The sequence below is a fragment of the Oncorhynchus kisutch genome, linkage group LG28, assembly GCF_002021735.2.
Source record: "Oncorhynchus kisutch isolate 150728-3 linkage group LG28, Okis_V2, whole genome shotgun sequence".
In the NCBI taxonomy this organism is placed as follows: domain Eukaryota; kingdom Metazoa; phylum Chordata; class Actinopteri; order Salmoniformes; family Salmonidae; genus Oncorhynchus; species Oncorhynchus kisutch.
Genome location: NC_034201.2, coordinates 26,124,128 through 26,143,873, shown reverse-complemented (window position 1 = coordinate 26,143,873; position 19,746 = coordinate 26,124,128). Strand labels below are relative to the sequence as shown.

At 42.4% G+C, this 19,746-nt stretch overlaps 1 protein-coding gene across 2 annotated transcripts in view; it reads right to left on the bottom strand.

The window, feature by feature from the left end:
- Positions 1-19,746, bottom strand: part of LOC109873103 (derlin-2-like) — a 22,073-nt gene extending 2,327 nt beyond the window's left edge. Inside the window, exons 1-7 of one of the 2 annotated variants that reach the window (XM_031807808.1) lie at positions 19,606-19,746; positions 14,242-14,307; positions 14,013-14,086; positions 13,692-13,785; positions 13,087-13,282; positions 12,608-12,698; positions 6,372-6,531 (exon numbers count right to left, since the gene is read on the bottom strand). In XM_031807808.1, the coding sequence (XP_031663668.1) occupies positions 6,375-6,531; positions 12,608-12,698; positions 13,087-13,282; positions 13,692-13,785; positions 14,013-14,086; positions 14,242-14,307; positions 19,606-19,698 (771 nt within the window). In that variant the 5' untranslated portion in view covers positions 19,699-19,746 and the 3' untranslated portion in view covers positions 6,372-6,374. The remainder of the gene's footprint in view (positions 1-6,371; positions 6,532-12,607; positions 12,699-13,086; positions 13,283-13,691; positions 13,786-14,012; positions 14,087-14,241; positions 14,308-19,605) is intronic. The other variant, XM_020464635.2, reaches the window with a different exon arrangement.

The following is a 19,746-nucleotide window of genomic DNA, read 5'->3' as shown; positions in this document are numbered from 1 at the left end:
TCCAACAGCCGAAGCTAAGTAGTAACATTAACATGATGCCTTCTAATTGCAGTCGCTGTACTCACAATATACAGGAGAACGATGGCCTACGGCGAAGATAGCTGTGTTGCAAGCCCAGCTTCAGACGCAATCGTTAGGCAGTGTAGGAAAGGCTGAAACAGCATCTGTGCCACCAGTGAGTACAGATAGTAACATTAGTATAAATCCACTCGCATGGTCCCCGCAGCCAGACAACTTTCTCATGGTTTGTGGAGGGAAATGCTGTAGGAATGCTCAACCGGTGTCGCTCATTCAGCCGACAGAAACTTTCAACCGGTTTTCCCCATTAAGCAGCGAGTCGGAGTCTGAGGCCGAGCCTTCTCTTGTCTCTACTCCTCCCGTTACGGGGTCTGAGACGCCGAAGCTTCCCACCATTAGCTCTGACAAATTGAAAACCCTAGTCATTGGCGACTCCATTACTCACAGTATTAGACTTAAAACGAGTCATCCAGCGAACATACACTGTTTACCAGGGGGCAGGACTACCGACGTCAAGGCTAATCTGAAGATGCCAGTTTTAGCTTTAGCCAGCACCGAGTGTAGAGAGATATTGTTGTCCACGTCGGCACCATCGATGTTAGGATGAAACAGTCAGAGGTCATCAAGCACAACATAGCTTCAGCGTGTAAATCAGCTAGAAAGATGTGTCGGCATCGAGTAATTGTCTCTGGCCCCCTCCCTGTTAGGGGGAGTGATGAGCTCTACAGCAGAGTCTCAACTCAATCGCTGGTTGAAAACCGTTTTCTGCCCCTCCCAAAAGATAGAATTTGTAGATAATTGGCCCTCTTTCTGGGACTCACCCACAAACCGGACCAAGCCTGGCCTTTGAGGAGTGACGGACTCCATCCTAGCTGGAGGGGTGCTCTCATCTTATCTACCAACATAGACAGGGCTCTAACTCCTCGAGCTCCACAATGAAATAGGATGCAGGCCAGGCAGCAGGCTGTTAGCCAGCCTGCCAGCTTAGTGGAGTCTGCCACTAGCACAGTCAGTGTAGTCAGCTCAGCTATCCCCATTGAGACCGTGTCGGTGCCTCGACCTGGGTTGGGCAAAACTAAACATGGCGGTGTTCGCCTTAGCAATCTCACTAGGATAAAGACCTCCTCCATTCCTGTCATTATTGAAAGAGATCGTGATGCCTCACATCTCACAATAGGGCTACTTAATGTTAGATCCCTTACTTCAAAGGCAAATACAGTGCCTTGCGAAAGTATTCGGCCCCCTTGAACTTTGCGACCTTTTGCCACATTTCAGGCTTCAAACATAAAGATATAAAACTGTATTTTTTTGTGAAGAATCAACAACAAGTGGGACACAATCATGAAGTGGAACGACATTTATTGGATATTTCAAAATTGGGCGTATTCAACCCCCTTAAGTTAATACTTTGTAGCGCCACCTTTTGCTGCGATTACAGCTGTAAGTCGCTTGGGGTATGTCTCTATCAGTTTTGCACATCGAGAGACTGAAATTTTTTCCCACCACTGAGCTCGAGCTGTTTTGCATGGGAAAAATGGGAAAAAATTTCAGTCTCTCGATGTGCAAAACTGATAGAGACATACCCCAAGCGACTTACAGCTGTAATCGCAGCAAAAGGTGGCGCTACAAAGTATTAACTTAAGGGGGTTGAATACGCCCAATTTTGAAATATCCAATAAATGTCGTTCCACTTCATGATTGTGTCCCACTTGTTGTTGATTCTTCACAAAAAAATACAGTTTTATATCTTTATGTTTGAAGCCTGAAATGTGGCAAAAGGTCGCAAAGTTCAAGGGGGCCGAATACTTTCGCAAGGCACTGTATAGTCAATTAACTAATCAATGATCATAATCTTGATGTGATTGGCCTGACTGAAACATGGCTTAAGCCTGATGAATTTACTGTGTTAAATGAGGCCTCACCTCCTGGTTACACTAGTGACCATATACCCCCGTGCATCCTGCAAAGGCGGAGGTATTTACGATAGCAAATTTCAATTTACAAAAAAAGAAAGACGTTTTCGTTTTTTGAGCTTCTAGTCAAGAAATCTATGTAGCCTACTCAAATCACTTTTTATAGCTACTGTTTACAGGCCTCCTGGGCCATATACAGCGTTCCTCATTGAGTTCCCTGAATTCCTATCGGACCTTGTAGTCATAGCAGATAATATTCTAATTTTTGGTGACTTTAATATTCACATGGAAAAGTCCACAGACCCACTCCAAAAGCCTTTCGGAGCAATCATCGACTCAGTGGGTTTTGTCCAACATGTCTCTGGACCTACTCACTGTCACACTCTGGACCTAGTTTTGTCCCATGGAATAAATGTTGTGGATCTTAATGTTTTTCCTCATAATCCTGGACACTCGGACCACCATTTTATTAAGTTTGCAATTGCAACAAATAATCTGCTCAGACCCCGACCAAGGAGCATCAAAAGTCGTGCTATAAATTCAGACAAAGATTCCTTGATCCCCTTCCAAACTCCCAATGCCTACCAAAGGACGTCAGAGGACAAAAATCAGTTAACCACCTAACTGAGGAACTCAATTTAACCTTGCGCAATAACCTAGATGCAGTTGCACCCCTAAACACATTTCTCATAAGAAATTAGCTCCCTGGTATACAGAAAACCTGAGCTCTGCAGCAAGCTAAAGAAAATTGGAACGGAAATGGCGCCACACCAAACTGGAAGTCTTCCGACTAGCTTGGAAAGACAGTACCGTGCAGTATCGAAGAGCCCTTACTGCTACTCGATCATCCCATTTTCCAACTTAATTGGAGGAAAATAAGAACAATACGAAATTTATTTTTGATACTGTCGCAAAGCTAACTAAAAAGCAGCATTCCCAAGTGAGGATGGCTTTCACTCCAGCAGTAATAAATTCATTAACTTCTTTGAGGAAAAGACCATGTTTATTAGAAAGCAAATTACGGACTCCTCTTTAAATCTGCGTATTCCATCAAAGCTCAGTTGTCCCGAGTATGCACAACTCTGCCAGGACCTAGGATCAAGAGAGACACTCAAGTGTTTTAGGACTACATCTCTTGACACATTGGTGAAAATAATCATGGCCTCTAAACCTTCAAGCTGCATACTGGACCCTATTCCAACTAAACTACTGAAAGAGCTGCTTCCTGTGCTTAGCCCTCCTATGTTGAACATAATAAACGGCTCTCTATCCACCGGATGTGTACTAAAAGTGGCAGTAATAAAGCCTCTCTTGAAAAAGCCAAACCTTGACACAGAAATTATAAAAAACAATCGGCCTATATCGAATCTTCCATTCCTCTCAATTTTAGAAAAGGCTGTTGCGCAGCAACTCACTGTATTCCTTTAGACAAACAATGTATACGCTAAATGCTTCAGTCTCGTTTTAGACCCCATCATAGCACTGAGACTGCACTTGTGAAGGTGGTAAATTACCTTTTATTGGCATCAGACCAAGGCTCTGCATCTGTCCTCGTGCTCCTAGACCTTAGTGCTGCTTTTGATACCATCGATCACCACATTCTTTTGGAGAGATTGGAAACCCAAATTGGTCTACACGGACAAGTTCTGGCCTGGTTTAGCTCTTATCCGTCGGAAAGATATCGGTTTGCCTCTGTGGATGGTTTGTCCTCTGACAAATCAACTGTAAATTTCGGTGTTCCTCAAGGTTGCGTTTTAGGACCACTATTGTTTTCACTATATATTTTACCTCTTGGGGATGTCATTCAAAAACATAATGTTAACTTTCACTGCTTTGCAGATGACACAGCTGTACATTTCAATGAAACATGGTGAAGCCCCAAAATTGCCCTCGCTAGAAGCCTGTGTTTCAGACATAAGGAAGTGGATGGCTGCAAACGTTCTACTTTTAAACTCAGACAAAACAGAGATGCTTGTTCTAGGTCCCAAGAAACAAAGAGATCTTCTGTTGAATCTGACAATTAATCTTAATCGTTGTACAGTCGTCTCAAATAAAACTGAAGGACCTCGGCGTTACTCTGGACCCTGATCTCTTTTGACGAACATATCAAGACTGTTTCAAGGACCGCTTTTTGCCATCTACGTAACAAAAATCAGAAACTTTGTCCAAAAATGATGCAGAAAAATGAATCCATACTTTTGTCACTTCTAGGTTAGACTACTGCAATGCTTTACTTTCCGGCTACCCGGATAAAGCACTAAATAAACTTCAGTTAGTGCTAAATACGGCGGCTAGAATCCTGACTAGAACCAAAATATTTGATCATATTACTCCAGTGCTAGCCTCCCGACACTGGCTTCCTGTCAAGGCAAGGGCTGATTTCAAGGTTTTACTGCTAACCTACAAAGCATTACATGGGCTTGCTCCTACCTCGCTCTCTGATTTGGTCCTGCGGTACATACCTACATGTACGCTATGGTCACAAGACGCAGGGCTCCTAATTGTCCCTAGAATTGCTGGAGGCAGGGCTTTCTCCTATAGAACTCCATTTTTATGGAATGGTCTGCCTACCCATGTGAGAGACGCAAACTCGGTCTCAACCTTTTAGTCTTTACTAAAGATTAATCTCTTCAGTGGGTCATATGATTGAGTGTAGTCTGGCCCAGGAGTGTGAAGGTGAACGGAAAGGCTCTGGAGCAACGAACCGCCCTTGCTGCCTCTGCCTGGCCGGTTCCCCTATTTCCACTGGGATTCTCTGCCTCTAACCCTATTACAGGGGCTGAGTCACTGGCTTGCTGGTGCTCTTTCATGCCGTCCCTAGGAGGGGTGCGTCACTTGAGTGGGTTGAGTCACTGATGTGATCTTCCTGTTTGGGTTGGCGCCCCCCCTTGTGTTGTGCTGTGGTGGACATCTTTGTGGGCTATACTCGGCCTTGTCTCAGGATGGTAAGTTGGTGGTTGAAGATATCCGTCTAGTGGTGTGGGGGCTGTGCTTTGGCAAAGTGGGTGGGGTAATCCTTCCTGTTTGGCCCTGTCCGGGGGTATCATCGGATGGGGCCACAGTGTCTCCTGACCCCTCCCATCTCAGCCTCCAGTATTTATGCTGCAGTAGTTTGTGTCGGGGGGGGCTAGGGTCAGTTTGTTATATCTGGAGTACTTCTCCTGTCTTATCCGGTGTCCTGTGTGAATTTAAGTATGCCCTCTCTAATTCTCTCTGTCTCGGAGGACCGGAGCATGCTTCAGGACTACCTGGGATGATGACTCCTTGCTGTCCCCATTCCACCTGGCCATGCTGCTGCTCCAGTTTCAACTGTTCTGCCTGTGGCTATGGAATCCTGACCTGTTCACCGGACGTGCTACCTGTCCCAGACCTATTATTTGACCATGCTGGTCATTTATGAACATTTCAACATCTTGGCCATGTTCTGTTATAATATCCACCTGGCACAGCCAGAAGAGGACTGGCCACCCCTCATAGTCTGGTTCCTCTCTAGGTTTCTTCCTAGGTTTTGGCCCTTCTAGGGAGTTTTTCCTAGCCAACGTGCTTCAACACCTGCATTGCTTGCTATTTGGGGTTTCAGTACAGTACTTTGAGATATCAGCTGATGTACGAAGGGCTATATAAATAAATTTGAATATATATATATATATTCCATAAGTCTAACCTCTACCATAAGTCTAACGACATGAATATAAAATGTAAAAGTTGTTAATGCAACAAAGAAAATAAGTACAAAACAATGTTTTTGTAAAAAAAACAAATGGATCCATATTTGTAGTGCGGTGTACACACACACACACACACACACACATATATATATATATGTGTGTGTGTGTGTGTGTGTACACCGCACTACAAATATGGATCCATTTGTTTTTTTACAAAAACATTGTTTTGTACTTATTTTCTTTGTTGCATTAACAACTTTTACATTTTATATTCATGTCGTTAGACTTATGGTAGAGGTTAGACTTATGGTAATGCAGAATGGGTATGATGAACGTATGCTTTTTAGGCAATATGGAACTTTGGACTATATGGACGTAATATCATGTTTTGATTTAGGGGAAGGAGAAGATAGGTCAGCCTTACCTTTTTTCTTTATTTAAATTTGAAGATTGTACATTATAAATACCAAGTTTTTTTTATTTTTATAGTTTAATATGATATAGCCTAATTGTAGAGGTTGGGTATATTATGACTTAAAAGCTGTTAGAGTGCGGCCCTTGTTCGCCGATGTGAATCGGAACGATTACCTTATAAAAAATGTAAAAGGATGATTATTCTTCCGATACACACTGGAAAATGGATGGATTAGGTGTTGTCACAGGGTTGTCTAGTGTGTCCCGGGCTGGTTGACACTGGGAGAAAGTGATTCAAATTTACAGAAGCACTTCTCTAAGCAAGAGAAAGGTATATTATATAAGCTATTTATGCTACCTTTTAAATTCTTGATCCTAATGATATAGGCCTAGGTGTAAAACAGCCGAGGTGATGGCGCAACGACCCTGGAAATGCATGGGTGGAAAGAGAGTTGGTTTGTGTGATCACGCTCTCCGTAGCCGATGTGAGTAAAACACTCCACACTGCCCTTTCCCACCTGGAAAAAAGAAACACCTATGTGAGAGAATGCTGTTCATTGACTACAGCTCAGCATTGAACAACATAGTATCCTCAAAGCTCATCGCTAAGCTAAGGATCCTGGGACTAAACACCTCCCTCTGCAACTGGATCCTGGACTCCGGACGGGCCGCCCCCAGGGGGTAAGGGTAGGCAACAACACATCTGCTACGCTGATCCTCAACACTGGGGCCCCCTCAGGGGTGTGTGCTTAGTCCCGTCCTGTACTCCTTGTTCACCCACGACTGCGTGGCCAAGCACGACTCCAACACCATCATTAAGTTTGCTGACGACAACAGTGGTAGGCCTGATCACCAACAAATTGAGACAGCCTACAGGGAGGTCGTCAGAGACCTGGCAGTGTGGTGCCGGAACAACAACCTCTCCCTCAATGTGAGCAAGACAAAGGGAACTGATCGTGGACTACAGGAAAAGGTGGGCCAAACAGGCCCCCATTAACATCGTCGGAGCTGTAGTGGAGCGGGTTGGGAGTTCAGTTCCTTGGTGTCCACATCACCAAACTATCATGGTACCAAGACAGTCGTGAAGAGGGCACGACAACACCTTTTCCACCCTCAGGAGATTTGGTATGGGTCCCCAGATCCTCAAAAGGTTCTACACCTAGCAGCACCAGCAAGAGCTGGTTGCAGCACCGCCTGGTATGGCAACTGCTCGGCATCTGACCGTAAGGCGCTACAGAGGGTAGTGCGTACAGCCCAGTACATCACTGGGGCCAAGATTCCTACTACCCAGGATAGAGGTCGACTGATTAATCGGAATGGCCGATTAATTAGGGCCGATTTCAACTTTTCATAACAATCGGAAATTTAAATTTTAAACACGTTTATTTAATCTTTATTTAACTAGGCAAATCAGTTAAGAACACATTCTTATTTTCAATGACGGCCTAGGAATGGTGGGTTAACTGCCTTGTCAGCTCGGGGGATTCAATCTTGCAACCTTACAGTTAACTAGTCCAATGCTCTAACCACCTGATTAAATTGCACTCCACGAGGAGACTGCCTGTTATGCGAATGCACTAAGCCAAGGTAAGTTGCTAGCTAGCATTAAACGCATCTTGTAAAAAACAATCAATCATAATCACTAGTTAACTACACATGGTTCATGATATTACAAGTTAATCTAGCATGTCCTGCGTTGGATATAATCGATGCGGTGCGTATCGTTGCTCCAATGTGTACCTAACCATAAACATCATTGCCTTTCTTAAAATCAATACACAGTAGTATATATTTTTAAACCTGCATATTTAGCTAAAAGAAATCCAGGGTAGCAGGCAATATTAACCAGGTGAAATTGTGTCACTTGCGTTCATTGCACGCAGAGTCATTGTACATGCAACAGTTTGGGCCGCCTAATTTGCCAGAATTTTACGTAATTATGACATAACATTGAAGGTTGTGCAACGTAACAGGAATATTTAGACTTATGGATGCCACCTGTTAGATAAAATATGGAACAGTTCCATATTTCACTGAAAGAATAAACGTCTTGTTTTCGAGATGATAGTTTCCAGATTCTACCATATTAATGACCTAAGGCTCGTATTTGTGTGTTATGTTATAATTAAGTCTATGATTTTATAGAGCAATCTGACTGAGCGATGGTAGGCACCAGCATGCTCGTAAGCATTCATTCAAACAGCACTTTCGTGCGTTTGCCAGCAGCTGTTTTTGACTTAAAGCCTATCAACTCCTGAGATTAGGCTCGTGTAACCAATGTGAAATGGCTAGCTAGTTAGCGAGGTGCACACTAATAGCGTTTCAAACGTCACTCGCTCTGAGACTTGGAGTAGTTGTTCCCCTTGCTCTGCATGGGTAACGTTGCTTCGAGGTAGGCTGTTGTTGATGTGTTCCTGGTTCGAGCCCAGGTAGGACCGAGGAGAGGGACGGAATCTATACTGTTACACTGGCAATACTAAAGTGCCTATAAGAACATCCAATAGTCAAAGGTATATGAAATACACGGTATAGAGAGAAATGGTCCTATAATAACTACAACCTAAAACTTCTTACCTTGGAATATTGAAGTCTCATGTTAAAAGGAACCACCAGCTTTCATATGTTCTCAGCAAGGAACTGAAACGTTAGCTTTTTTACATGGCACATATTGCACTTCTACTTTCTTCTCCTACACTTTGTTTTTGCATTATTTAAACCAAATTGCTTTTTTTGTCCTCCAATAAATCGGTATCGGCGTTGAAAAATCATAATCGGTCGACCTCTAATCCAGGACCTATATACTAGGCAGTGTCAGAGGAAGGCCCAAAAGTTGTCAAAGACTCCAGTTTCCCAAGTCATAGGCAGTTCTCTATGCTATCGCATGGCAAGTGGTACCAGAGGGCCAAGTCTAGGACCAAAAGGCTCCTCAACAGCTTCTACCCCCAAGCCATATGACTGCTGAACAATTAATCTAATGGCCACCTGGACTAAGTTTGGGCACCCCTGAGGCTGCATAATAATTTACTCTGTCGTCACAGAAAATGACCAGTGGCATGCCATTCATTTTCTAATAAAAGCTGAGTACTGGGGTATTGTCCAGACAAAGATTTTTAGTGTAGCAATCTTAAGTTGTATGAAATTAAATCAGATGTGAAAAATAGGCTATGCAAAAATGTGGGCACCGTTGTCATTCTGTTGATTTTAATACCTGTAACTACTTAGCACTGATTAATTGGAACACACAATTGGTTTGGTGAGTTCATTAAGCCTTGAACTTCATAGACAAGTGCATCCAATAATGAGAAAAGGTATTTAAGGTGGCCAATTGCAAGTTGTTCTCTTTGACTCTCCTCTGAAAAGTGGCAACATGGGGGCCTCAAAACAACTCTCAAATGACCTGAAAACAAATATTGTCCAACATTATAGTTTAGAGGAAGGCTACAAAAAGCTATCGCAGAGATTTAAGCTGTCAGTGTCCACTGTGAGGAAATGGAAGACCACAGGCACAGTTCTTGATAAGGCCAGAAGTGGCAGGCCAAGTAAAATATCGGAGGCAAAGGTGAAGGATGGTGAGAACGGTCAAACAGCCCACAGACCACCTCCAAAGACCGACAACATCATCTTGCTGCAGATGGTGTCACTGTGCATCGTTCAACAATTCAGCGCACTTTGCACAAGGAGAAGCTGTATGGGAGAGTGATGCGGAAGAAGCCTTTTCTGCACACACGCCACAAACAGTCGCTTGAGGTATGCAAACGCACATTTGGACAAGCCAGCTTCATTTTGGAATAAGGTGCTGTGGACTGATGAAACAAAGATTTAGTTATTTGGTCATAACAAAGGACGTTATGCATGGCGGCAAAATAACACAGCGTTCCAAGAAAAACACTTGCTACCCACAGTAAAATTTGGTGGTGGTTCCATCATGCTGTGGGGCTGTGGCCAGTGCCAGTACTGGGAATCTTGTTAAAGTTGAGGGTCGCATGGATTCCACTCAATATCAGCAGATTCTTGGGAATAATGTTGAAGAATCAGTCACAAAGTTGAAGTTACGCCGGGGCTGGACATTTCAACAAGACAACGACCCAAAACACTGCTCAAAAATCTACCCGTGCATTTATGCAGAGGAACAAGTACAATGTTCTGGAATGGCCATCCCAGTCCCCAGATCTGAATATCATTGAGAATCTGTGGGATGATTTGAAGCGGGCTGTCCATGCTCGGCAACCATCAAACCGAACTCAACTGGAGATGTTTTGTAAGGAGGAATGGTCCAAAATACCTTCATCCAGAATCCAGACACTCAGAGGCTATGGGAAGCGTCTAGAGGCTGTTATTTTAGCAAAAGGAGGCTCTACTAAATATTAATGTGATTTTTCTATTGGGGTGCCCAATTTATGCACCGGTCTAATTTTGTTTTGATGCATATTGCACTTTCTGTTAATCCAATAAACCTCATTTCACTACTGAAATATTACTATGTCCATCAGTTGTTTGATGGATCAAAATGAAATTGCTGATCCAAACACCCAATTATTTATAAAATGGAAATCATGGAAATTGGCAGGGGTGCCCAAACTGTTTCAGTCTTGCCATAACAAAAGGGTTGAATACTTGAGTCAAGAGCTTTTCATTTTTTTATTAATTTGTAAACATTTCTAAAAACACAATGCCACAAAATCTCAATTTCATCCATTTTAAATTCAGGCTGTGACAAAATGTGGGAAAAAATCAAGGGGTCTCCCTTGACTTTTTCCACACAATTTTTTTCTTATTCTAAAATTGATTAAATACACAATTTTACACAAAATACCACAATTATGAAGTTTAGACATGTTTGCTAATTTATCCAAAATAAACAGCTGAAATGTCTTGATTCAATAAATATTCAACCCTTATGGCAAGCCTAAACAGGGGTAAAATGTTGCTTAACAAGTCACATAAGTATTCAGACCCTTTGCTATGAGATTCGAAATTGAGCTGAGGTGCATCCCGTTTCCAATGATCATCCTTGAGATGTTTCTACAACTTGGAGTCCACCTGTGGTAAATTCAATTGATTGGACATGATTTGGAAAGGCACTCACCTGTCCATACAAAAAGATCCCACAGTTGACAGTGCATCTCAGAGCAAAAACCAAGCCATGAGGTCGAAGGAATTGTCCGTAGAGCTCAGACAGGATTGTGTCGAGGCACAGATCTGGGAAAGCACTCCACCAATCAGGCCTTTATGGTAGAGTGGTCTGACAGAAGACATTCTTCAGTAAAAGGCATATGACATCCCATTTGGAGTTTGCCAAAAGGCACCTAAAGGACTCTCAGACCATGAGAAACAAGATTCTCTGGTCTGATGAAGCCAAGCGTCACATCTGCAGGAAATCTGGCACCATCCCTACGGTGAAGCAGTCAGGACAGAGCAAATTACAGTAAAAGCCTTGAAGTCCTGAGCACTCTGGGGCAGGTTCTCAGAATAGGATGAAGGTTCACCTTCCAACTGGACAAGCAGAAGTGGCTTCGGGAGAAGTCTGAACCCGATCGAACATCTCTGGAGACCCGAAAATAGCTGTGCAGAGTCGCTCCACATCCAACCTGAGAGAGCTTGAGAAGATCTGCAGAGAAGAATGGGAGACACTCCACAAATACAGGTGTGCCAAGCTTGTAGTGTCATACCCAAAGCTGTAATCACTGTCAAAGACGCTTCAACAAAGTACTGCGTAAAGGGTCTGAATACTTACGTAAATGTGATATTTCAGTTTCTAAAAACCTGTTTTTGCTTTGTCATTTTAGGGTATTGTGTGTAGATTGATGAGGAAGTAAAACAATTTAATCAATTTCAGAATAAGGCTGTAACATAAAATGTGGAAAACGTCAAGGGGTCTGAATACTTTCCAAATGCACTGTATGTTGCTCATTAGGGCTGGGAATTGCCATGGACCTCACGATATGATATTATCACTTAGCTGCCAATACAATTTGTATCACGATTCTATACTGTGATTTTGTTGTGTTTTGAAATTCCAAACATTTTGCTCACCATGTCTGCTGCAGAGAGAGCATGAGAAATGAGTTTTGATCAGTCATGGAAATAAAAGGGCTGAAAACATGTTGGCTCACTATTTAAAAATGGGATTTATTACAAATCAATACTTGGAGTGAAAGTATCAATACTTCATCGTCCAATCGTCCTAAATAATCATCCAAATAATATTGCGACATGTACCTATCAATTTTTTTCCCCCCATCGCTATTGCTGATCTGATAAATGAAAGGTATATTTCTACTTTTAGCTATTGATGTGCCTTTCCTTTTCTAGAATCATCATACCAATAAACAAACCATTTTTGATGGCCTTTTCCAAGGACAGCTTACCTTAAGACCATGCCAAACTATTGGTTATTATAACATTGTTAATGTTGACAATATCCATATAAGAATAACTATTGCTTACTCTAACATGCCCCCTGTCTCTCCAGCAACATTACCATCTCTCAGCAGACTCATGGCCTAAACACTGCAGTTTCAAACGTAAGACAGTAATACATTCATTCCTGGAATGTACTAGAACCATATCAGACTTATAAATGGCCAAACTTACAGAAAAAAAGGAGTCTTGAGCCATCTGCCACCACCTGGCTGGTTTGGGAATACATCCTCAAGAAAGAAGTAGACATGACCCACAGCGATACCTTAGGGAAGGGAGTACATTGACCAGTTAATTCACTAGGGATGTGACTACATCAGTATCGCGATATTCTTTCCCATTGCAAAAATGAAAAGACAAAGCAAATCAAACTCTTTGGTGCTTTAAAAAACTGCTGTATGTAAAATAGTGTGCTATAGCTTGGGAAATAAATAAATGTGACTCTGGATGACAACATTAGGGCTGTTTTCCTGAAGCAGTTAAATCCACTGTGTTTTTTTCCCTTGCCACGATACTTACGAGTATCGCAATACTGGTATCGTACCGGTCCCACTCCTCAATGGTCAATAAGGCAATGCCCTTTTGGATCTTAAAGCCATTAATAACATTGATGCATTACAGAAATGATTCATGGTGGTTAGGGTGACTGGTACCTAGTAAGTCCACAATGATAGAGTTCCCCAGCAGCAGAGAGAACCCCATGAGCACCCACGGGAGAAAGGGCGCCTGAAAGTTCAGCAGACCAAAGAAGTTCATGCGAACATTGGGATTGCGCCTGCTCCACACGTACACCAGCATGATGGTGAAGGCTTGGCCCAAGAACACCAGACTCACAAAGGTGCCAAATATCTATGTGCTTACTGAGAAAAAAAAAGTTATTGGTGGATTGAATTGGCATACAGTGGGTGTTTTGCAGTCCATAAACAGAATTATTTTTGTTGATTTTCTCTTTACTTAGGTTATGCTGCTATTAACTGCTATTAACTGCAGCCAACCAGTTAATGATAATTATGACAACTAGCCTAAACACAGCTGAAAAGAAATCAGCGGGCAAGGTGTGTGACTGTTTCTCAAGAGCTTCTCATAAGGGCACCTGTAGATATTTAATGTACACACATACAGCATTGTACAACAGTAGGCCCAAGTAAGAGCTCAATCAGAAGCTTGCTAAGAATGTGACAAATAAGTCTGTGGTATTGAACATGTCTTGACTCCTGCAGTATCAACTAAGACCATGACAGTAACAAAACAAGGATACAGTCATCAAAAGGCCACCAAAGAGGAACATAAAGACAAAGTCAGCGGTGCGGCCCCTGAAAGAGCCCTCCTCCAGCATACGACAGTATCGGTACCTGGAAGCCAACAGTTAAGGAAATCTGGCAAGTGCAAAGCAAACACTTAACCTATAATTAGACAGATGCATCATGATTACAAATAGATGAAACATGGCTAGTCTTGTTCAAGACAAGCATTTTATGAGTAGCATAGTGTTTCCAATCAAAGGGGAAGAAAAAAAATATTCAAACATCAATTTCACAAGTAAACTCAGAGCAAGACATGTGCAGCGGAAAAAGGATACAAAAAAATCATATTGAAAAGGAAGTTGAAGCCAACTGGACCGAAAAATAAAAAGTTGGTTATGAGTCTCCATACCTACAAGACAGAACAGAGAAATCAGTCAACCTTGCATCTCATAGTTTTTTTTAAAAACTGCTACATTTACACAAAAGGCCTAAGATTAAAAACTCAAACCAAAAAAATTCATACCTGATACAGTAGCTAAACGGCAGATGATTGCATGTACTCACCTGATAATTCCTTAGTATCAAATCAGGATTGAAGTATAGTTGGAAAGGTGTGATGAGTTCTAATTGCTGAGGGTGGGAGCAAAGAAAACATCAATCAGTAGTTCACCTGGTCTGATTATACACCTCGTCTGAAAATTCAAAGTAAAGTCAACCATGAACCACCAATCTTGGAATTATTGGCATTCCTTTTAATAGCAGTTAATAAACTGCAACTTTATGGTTAGCATGCTGAGGTTAACTAAGGTCAAAAGTAGCTACCAGTTTGTACGCCTGATGTGATAACCATGTTTCCGTACTTGGTGTTACAGGAAAGCCCTATACAAAAACTGCCATAGATTTTTCTACTAACCCGTAGTCGCCGATAAATGTTTTACTGAATCTAGAACTAAGAAAGTATCTTAGAAAAGTCTCAAGTTGCGTGGCTCTACAAAAACTCAAAGATATTCAACCCAGGTTTCAGAGTGAGGAGTTCCCTCGTCATTTTAGCTGCCAGTAGATGACAGCGCACCACACAGTGCGTCCAAAACAAATATCTACACACATTCAAGAGGCATCTCTCAAAACATGGATTTAATATCTCTTGAGTTTTCAGATTTTTGTAGACCCACCTGCACACTGACATTTATAAGACACTTTTTTCGACGAATCGTGAATAAAGAAAGTCAATTGCCAAGAACAAGGTAGTTGAAAAATCTATGGTGGCGTTTTGTATAGTAGGGCCCTATAGAATCTGTTGCAGAGAACTGCTATTGAATTTGGTAGGAAATCAATTACACGTATTGAACTTATTACAAAATGCATTAACGTGCCCAAATTAATTATAAGACAAGAACAAAGTGTCATTGTTTAAGGGCATGTAGTAAGCATTTCACGGTAAGGTATACTCATGTTGAATTCGGCTTGTGACAAATAAAACTTGATTTGATATGCATCAGTGATTCGTATTTTCGGCACAGGAATGCCCTACGTTCAGTGCATTCAGAAATATTCAGAACCCTTCCCCAGTCTATACAAAAAGGTCCCACAGTTGACAGTGCATCTCAGAGCAAAAACCAAGCATTTTGCAGGTTGAAGGAATTGCCCGTAGAGTTCAGACAGGATTGTGTCGAGGCACAGATCTGGGAAAGGGAACCAAAAAATGTCTGCAGCATTGAAGGTCCCCAAGAACACAGTGGCCTCAATCATTCTGAAATGGAAGACGTTTGGAACCACCAAGACTCGTCCTAGAGTTGGCCGCCCGGCCAAACTGAGCAATCGCGGGAGAAGGGCCATGGTCAGGGAGGTGACCAAGAACCCAATGGTCACTCTGAAAGAGCTCAAGAGTTCCTCTGTGGAGATGGGAGAACCTTCCAGAAGGACAATCCTCTCTGCAGCACTCCACCAAATCAGGCCTTTACTGTTGTGTCGTCAAGTTTGCGGACGACACAACAGTGGTAGGCTTGATTACCAACAACGACGAGACGGCCTACAGGGAGGAGGTGAGGGCCCTCGGAGTGTGGTGTCAGGAAATAACCTCACACTCAACGTCAACAAAACTGAGATGATTGTGGACTTCAGGAAACAGCAGAGGGAACACCCCCGTATCCACATCGATGGAACAGTAGTGGAGAGGGTAGTAAGTTAAGTTCCTCGGCGTACACATCACAGACAAACTGAATTGGTCCACCCACACAGACAGCATCGTGAAGAAGGCGCAGCAGCGCCTCTTCAACCTCAGGAGGCTGAAGAAATTCGGCTTGTCACCAAAAGCACTCACAAACTTCTACAGATGCACAATCGAGAGCATCCTGTCGGGCTGTATCACGGCCTGGTACGGCAACTGCTCCGCCCACAACCGTAAGGCTCTCCAGAGGGTAGTGAGGTCTGCACAACGCATGACCAGGGGCAAACTACCTGCCCTCCAGGACACCTACACCACCCGATGTCACAGGAAGGCCATAAAGATCATCAAGGACAACAACCACCCGAGCCACTGCCTGTTCACCCCGCTATCGTCCAGAAGGCGAGGTCAGTACAGGTGCATCAAAGCTGGGACCGAGAGACTGAAAAACAGCTTCTATCTCAAGGCCATCAGACTGTTAAACAGCCACCACTAACATTGAGTGGCTGCTGCCAACACACTGACTCAACTCCAGCCACTTTAATAATGTGAATTTATGTAAAATATATCACTAGCCACTTTAAACAATGCTACTTAATATGTTTACATACCCTACATTATTTCTCATATGTATACGTATATACTGTACTCGATACCATCTACTGCATCTTGCCTATGCCGCTCTGTACCATCACTCATTCATATATCTTTATGTACATATTCTTTATCCCTTTACACTTATGTGTATAAGGTAGTAGTTTTGGAATTGTTAGCTAGATTACTCGTTGGTTATTACTGCATTGTCGGAACTAGAAGCACAAGCATTTCGCTACACTATCATTAACATCTGCTAACCATGTGTATGTGACAAATAAAATGATTGATTGATTGATTTAGAGTGGCCCGACAGAAGCCACTCCTCTGTAAAAAGGCACGACAGCCCTCTTGGAGGACTCTCAGACCAGGAGAATGAATGAAACGGATGAAACCAAGATTGAACAACAACCCTAAGCACACAGCCAAGACAACGCAGGAGTGCCTTCAGGACCAGTCTCTGAATGTTCTTGACTGGCCCAGCCAGAGCTCGGACTTGAACCCGATCTAACATCTCTGGAGAGACCTGAAAACAGCTGTGCAGCGACACTTTCCTTCCAACCTTAAGAGAATCTGCAGAGAAGAGTGGGGGAAACTCCCCAAATACAGGTGTGCCAAGCTTGTAACATCATACTCAAGAAGACTCAAGGCTGATATATATATATATGAGGGAAAACTATTTGATCCCCTGCTGATTTTGTATGTTTGCCCACTGACAAAGAAATCCGTCTATAATTTTATCCGTCTATAATTTTAATGGTAGGTTTATTTGAAGGGGGTCAAATACTTATTTCCCTCATTAAAATGCAAATCAATTTATAACATTTGACATGCTTTTTTGTTATTCTGTCTCACTGTTCAAATAAACCTACCATTAAAATTATAGACTGATAATTTCTTTGTCAGTGGGCAAACGTACAAAATCAGCAGGGGATCAAATACTTTTTTCCCCTCACTGTATGTATATGTATATATGTATATATGTATATATATATATCTATATATCTATATCTATATCTATATCTATATATCTATATCTATATATCTATATCTATATATCTATATATCTATATCTATATATATATATATGGGTAAAAAAATATATTTTTTTAACCATTTTTCGTGGTATCCAATTGGTAGTTAGTCTCGTCCCATCGCTGGCTGCAACTCCCGTATGGACTCGGGAGAGGCAAAGGCCGAGAGCCGCGCATCCGCCGAAACAACCCAGACAAGTCGCACTGCTACTTGACACAATGCCTGCTTAACCCAGAAGCCAGCCGCACCAATGTGTTGGAGGAAACACCGTACACCTGGCGACCATGTCAGCGTGCACTGCACCCGGCCCGCCACAGGAGTCTCTAGTGCGCGATGGGACAAGGACATCCCTGCCGGCCAAACCCTCCCCTAACCCGGACTAGGCTGGGCCAATTGTGCGCCGCCCCATGGGTCTCCCGGTCACGACCGGGACTCGAACCCAGAATCTCTAGTGGCACAGCTAACACTGCGATGCAGTGCCTTTGACCACCGTGCCAATCGGGAGGCCATGTAAATGCAATTTCTGTTTATTTTTAATATGCTTACCTGTTTTTGCTATGTCATTATGAGGTATTGTGTGTAGACTGATGAGAAGAAAACATTTTTTTAACCCATTTTAGAATAAGTAACATACCAAAATGTGGAAAAAGTTAAGGTTCTTAATAGCTCCCGAATGCACTGTAGTGAGGAGAGCCTCATCTTGGTCCAGTCACTTTTTCAGTGTGTTAAATTGTGTCCTTTTTTTTGCAGGTCATCTAATGTATTTTTACTCACATTTCACGATCTGACAATGGTAGGCAACTGTAGGCTTTCAATTAGAATGTACTTTTTTTTCCTTCATGGTTTTAAGTCAATCGGGCTCCCAAGTGGTGCAGCGGTCTAAGGCAGTGCATCTCAGTGCAAGAGGCGTCACTACAGTCCCTGGTTCGAATCCAGACACATCTGGCTGTGACTGGGAGTCCCATAGGGTGGCACACAATTGGCCCAGCGTCGTCCGGGATTGGTCGGGGAAGGCTGTCATTGTAAATAAGAATTTGTTCTTAACTGACTTTCCTAGTTCAGTAAATCTTAGAAGTTGTTATTTTTATTTAACTAAGCCATTTGGGAGCCAAATGAAGGTTTCCTTTATGTGAACAGAGCCAAACGATCCACCTCACAGAAAAGACACGGAATGTTCATCACTAGAAGCAAGTTGTCGGGTCGGGATAACAGTCTGGTGGGTTGACAGAAATACTTTCACAAAAACCTTCAATTGAATGTTAACTGCAAAGTAGGCTTACCTGGCATTAGTCTATGATGAGAAAGTATATCATTTGTATATATTATTTGCAAACTTTGCCATGAAATGAGCAGAAGCAGTACAGTACCATCACTAGACTGGCACATTTGAAAGCAATTAAAGAGTAATTACACTCAAAATGTGCTCATTTTATCACTATGAACAATTCTAATTTTGAGAGTGAAGCCCCCCTCAAAAATCTACAAACAGATCAAATAAAACTAAGATAACAATTTGGGAAAATATAACAGAATGGGGGAAAACAATTACAGATTTTATAGGGCCCCCATTATAGTTGTTTCATTAACCATTATTTTAACAGGTATATTGACAAACAGTGCACTCCTTTCTCTTGTACACTAAAGACATGAAGAGTTGCAGGGGAGTGAAGAGAACAATATGCCTTTTGAAAGATAGAAAATAAATTAGTAGCTCACGACGTGTTTCATTTTTTAAAAGTAGAATTCATGCTAGAAAAAGGTTGGAGACCTGCGCTAGTTACTGACCCTTGCAAATTTGATCAATTCTATCAAGGTCGGTGACAGCCCAACTACAGTCCAAACAAGAACGTTAATTTGGCGACACTAACACAGCTGTCTACAGTAGCTAATTGACGTACACTGTTGGGATGTAATCATTAGTCCAAGCAGGTATCAAACGTTTAATTTCGCAACGAAAACTAAAGTTTCTATTGGACAAATCCAGGTAGGTCCCTCCCCGTTTGGTTCCTAGTGTTTTGCCAACGAGACGGCGTTAGCTACCAGCTAACCTTAGCAGACTGACATCCTCAGCCAAGCCCTTACCCCATCTACATTGCCGACAAGAACGTGTTTCAGATTAAATTAAAATATCTTACCACAGCAGCGGTAGTCAGGACACAGGCAGTTGTGTATGCCCGAGTCACAAAAGGAATCTGTAAATATTCCTGTTGAACAGTCTGATAAGCCATTTTGGCACAACTGAACGCTTCCGGGACTTTCTTGACACGTCATCACAG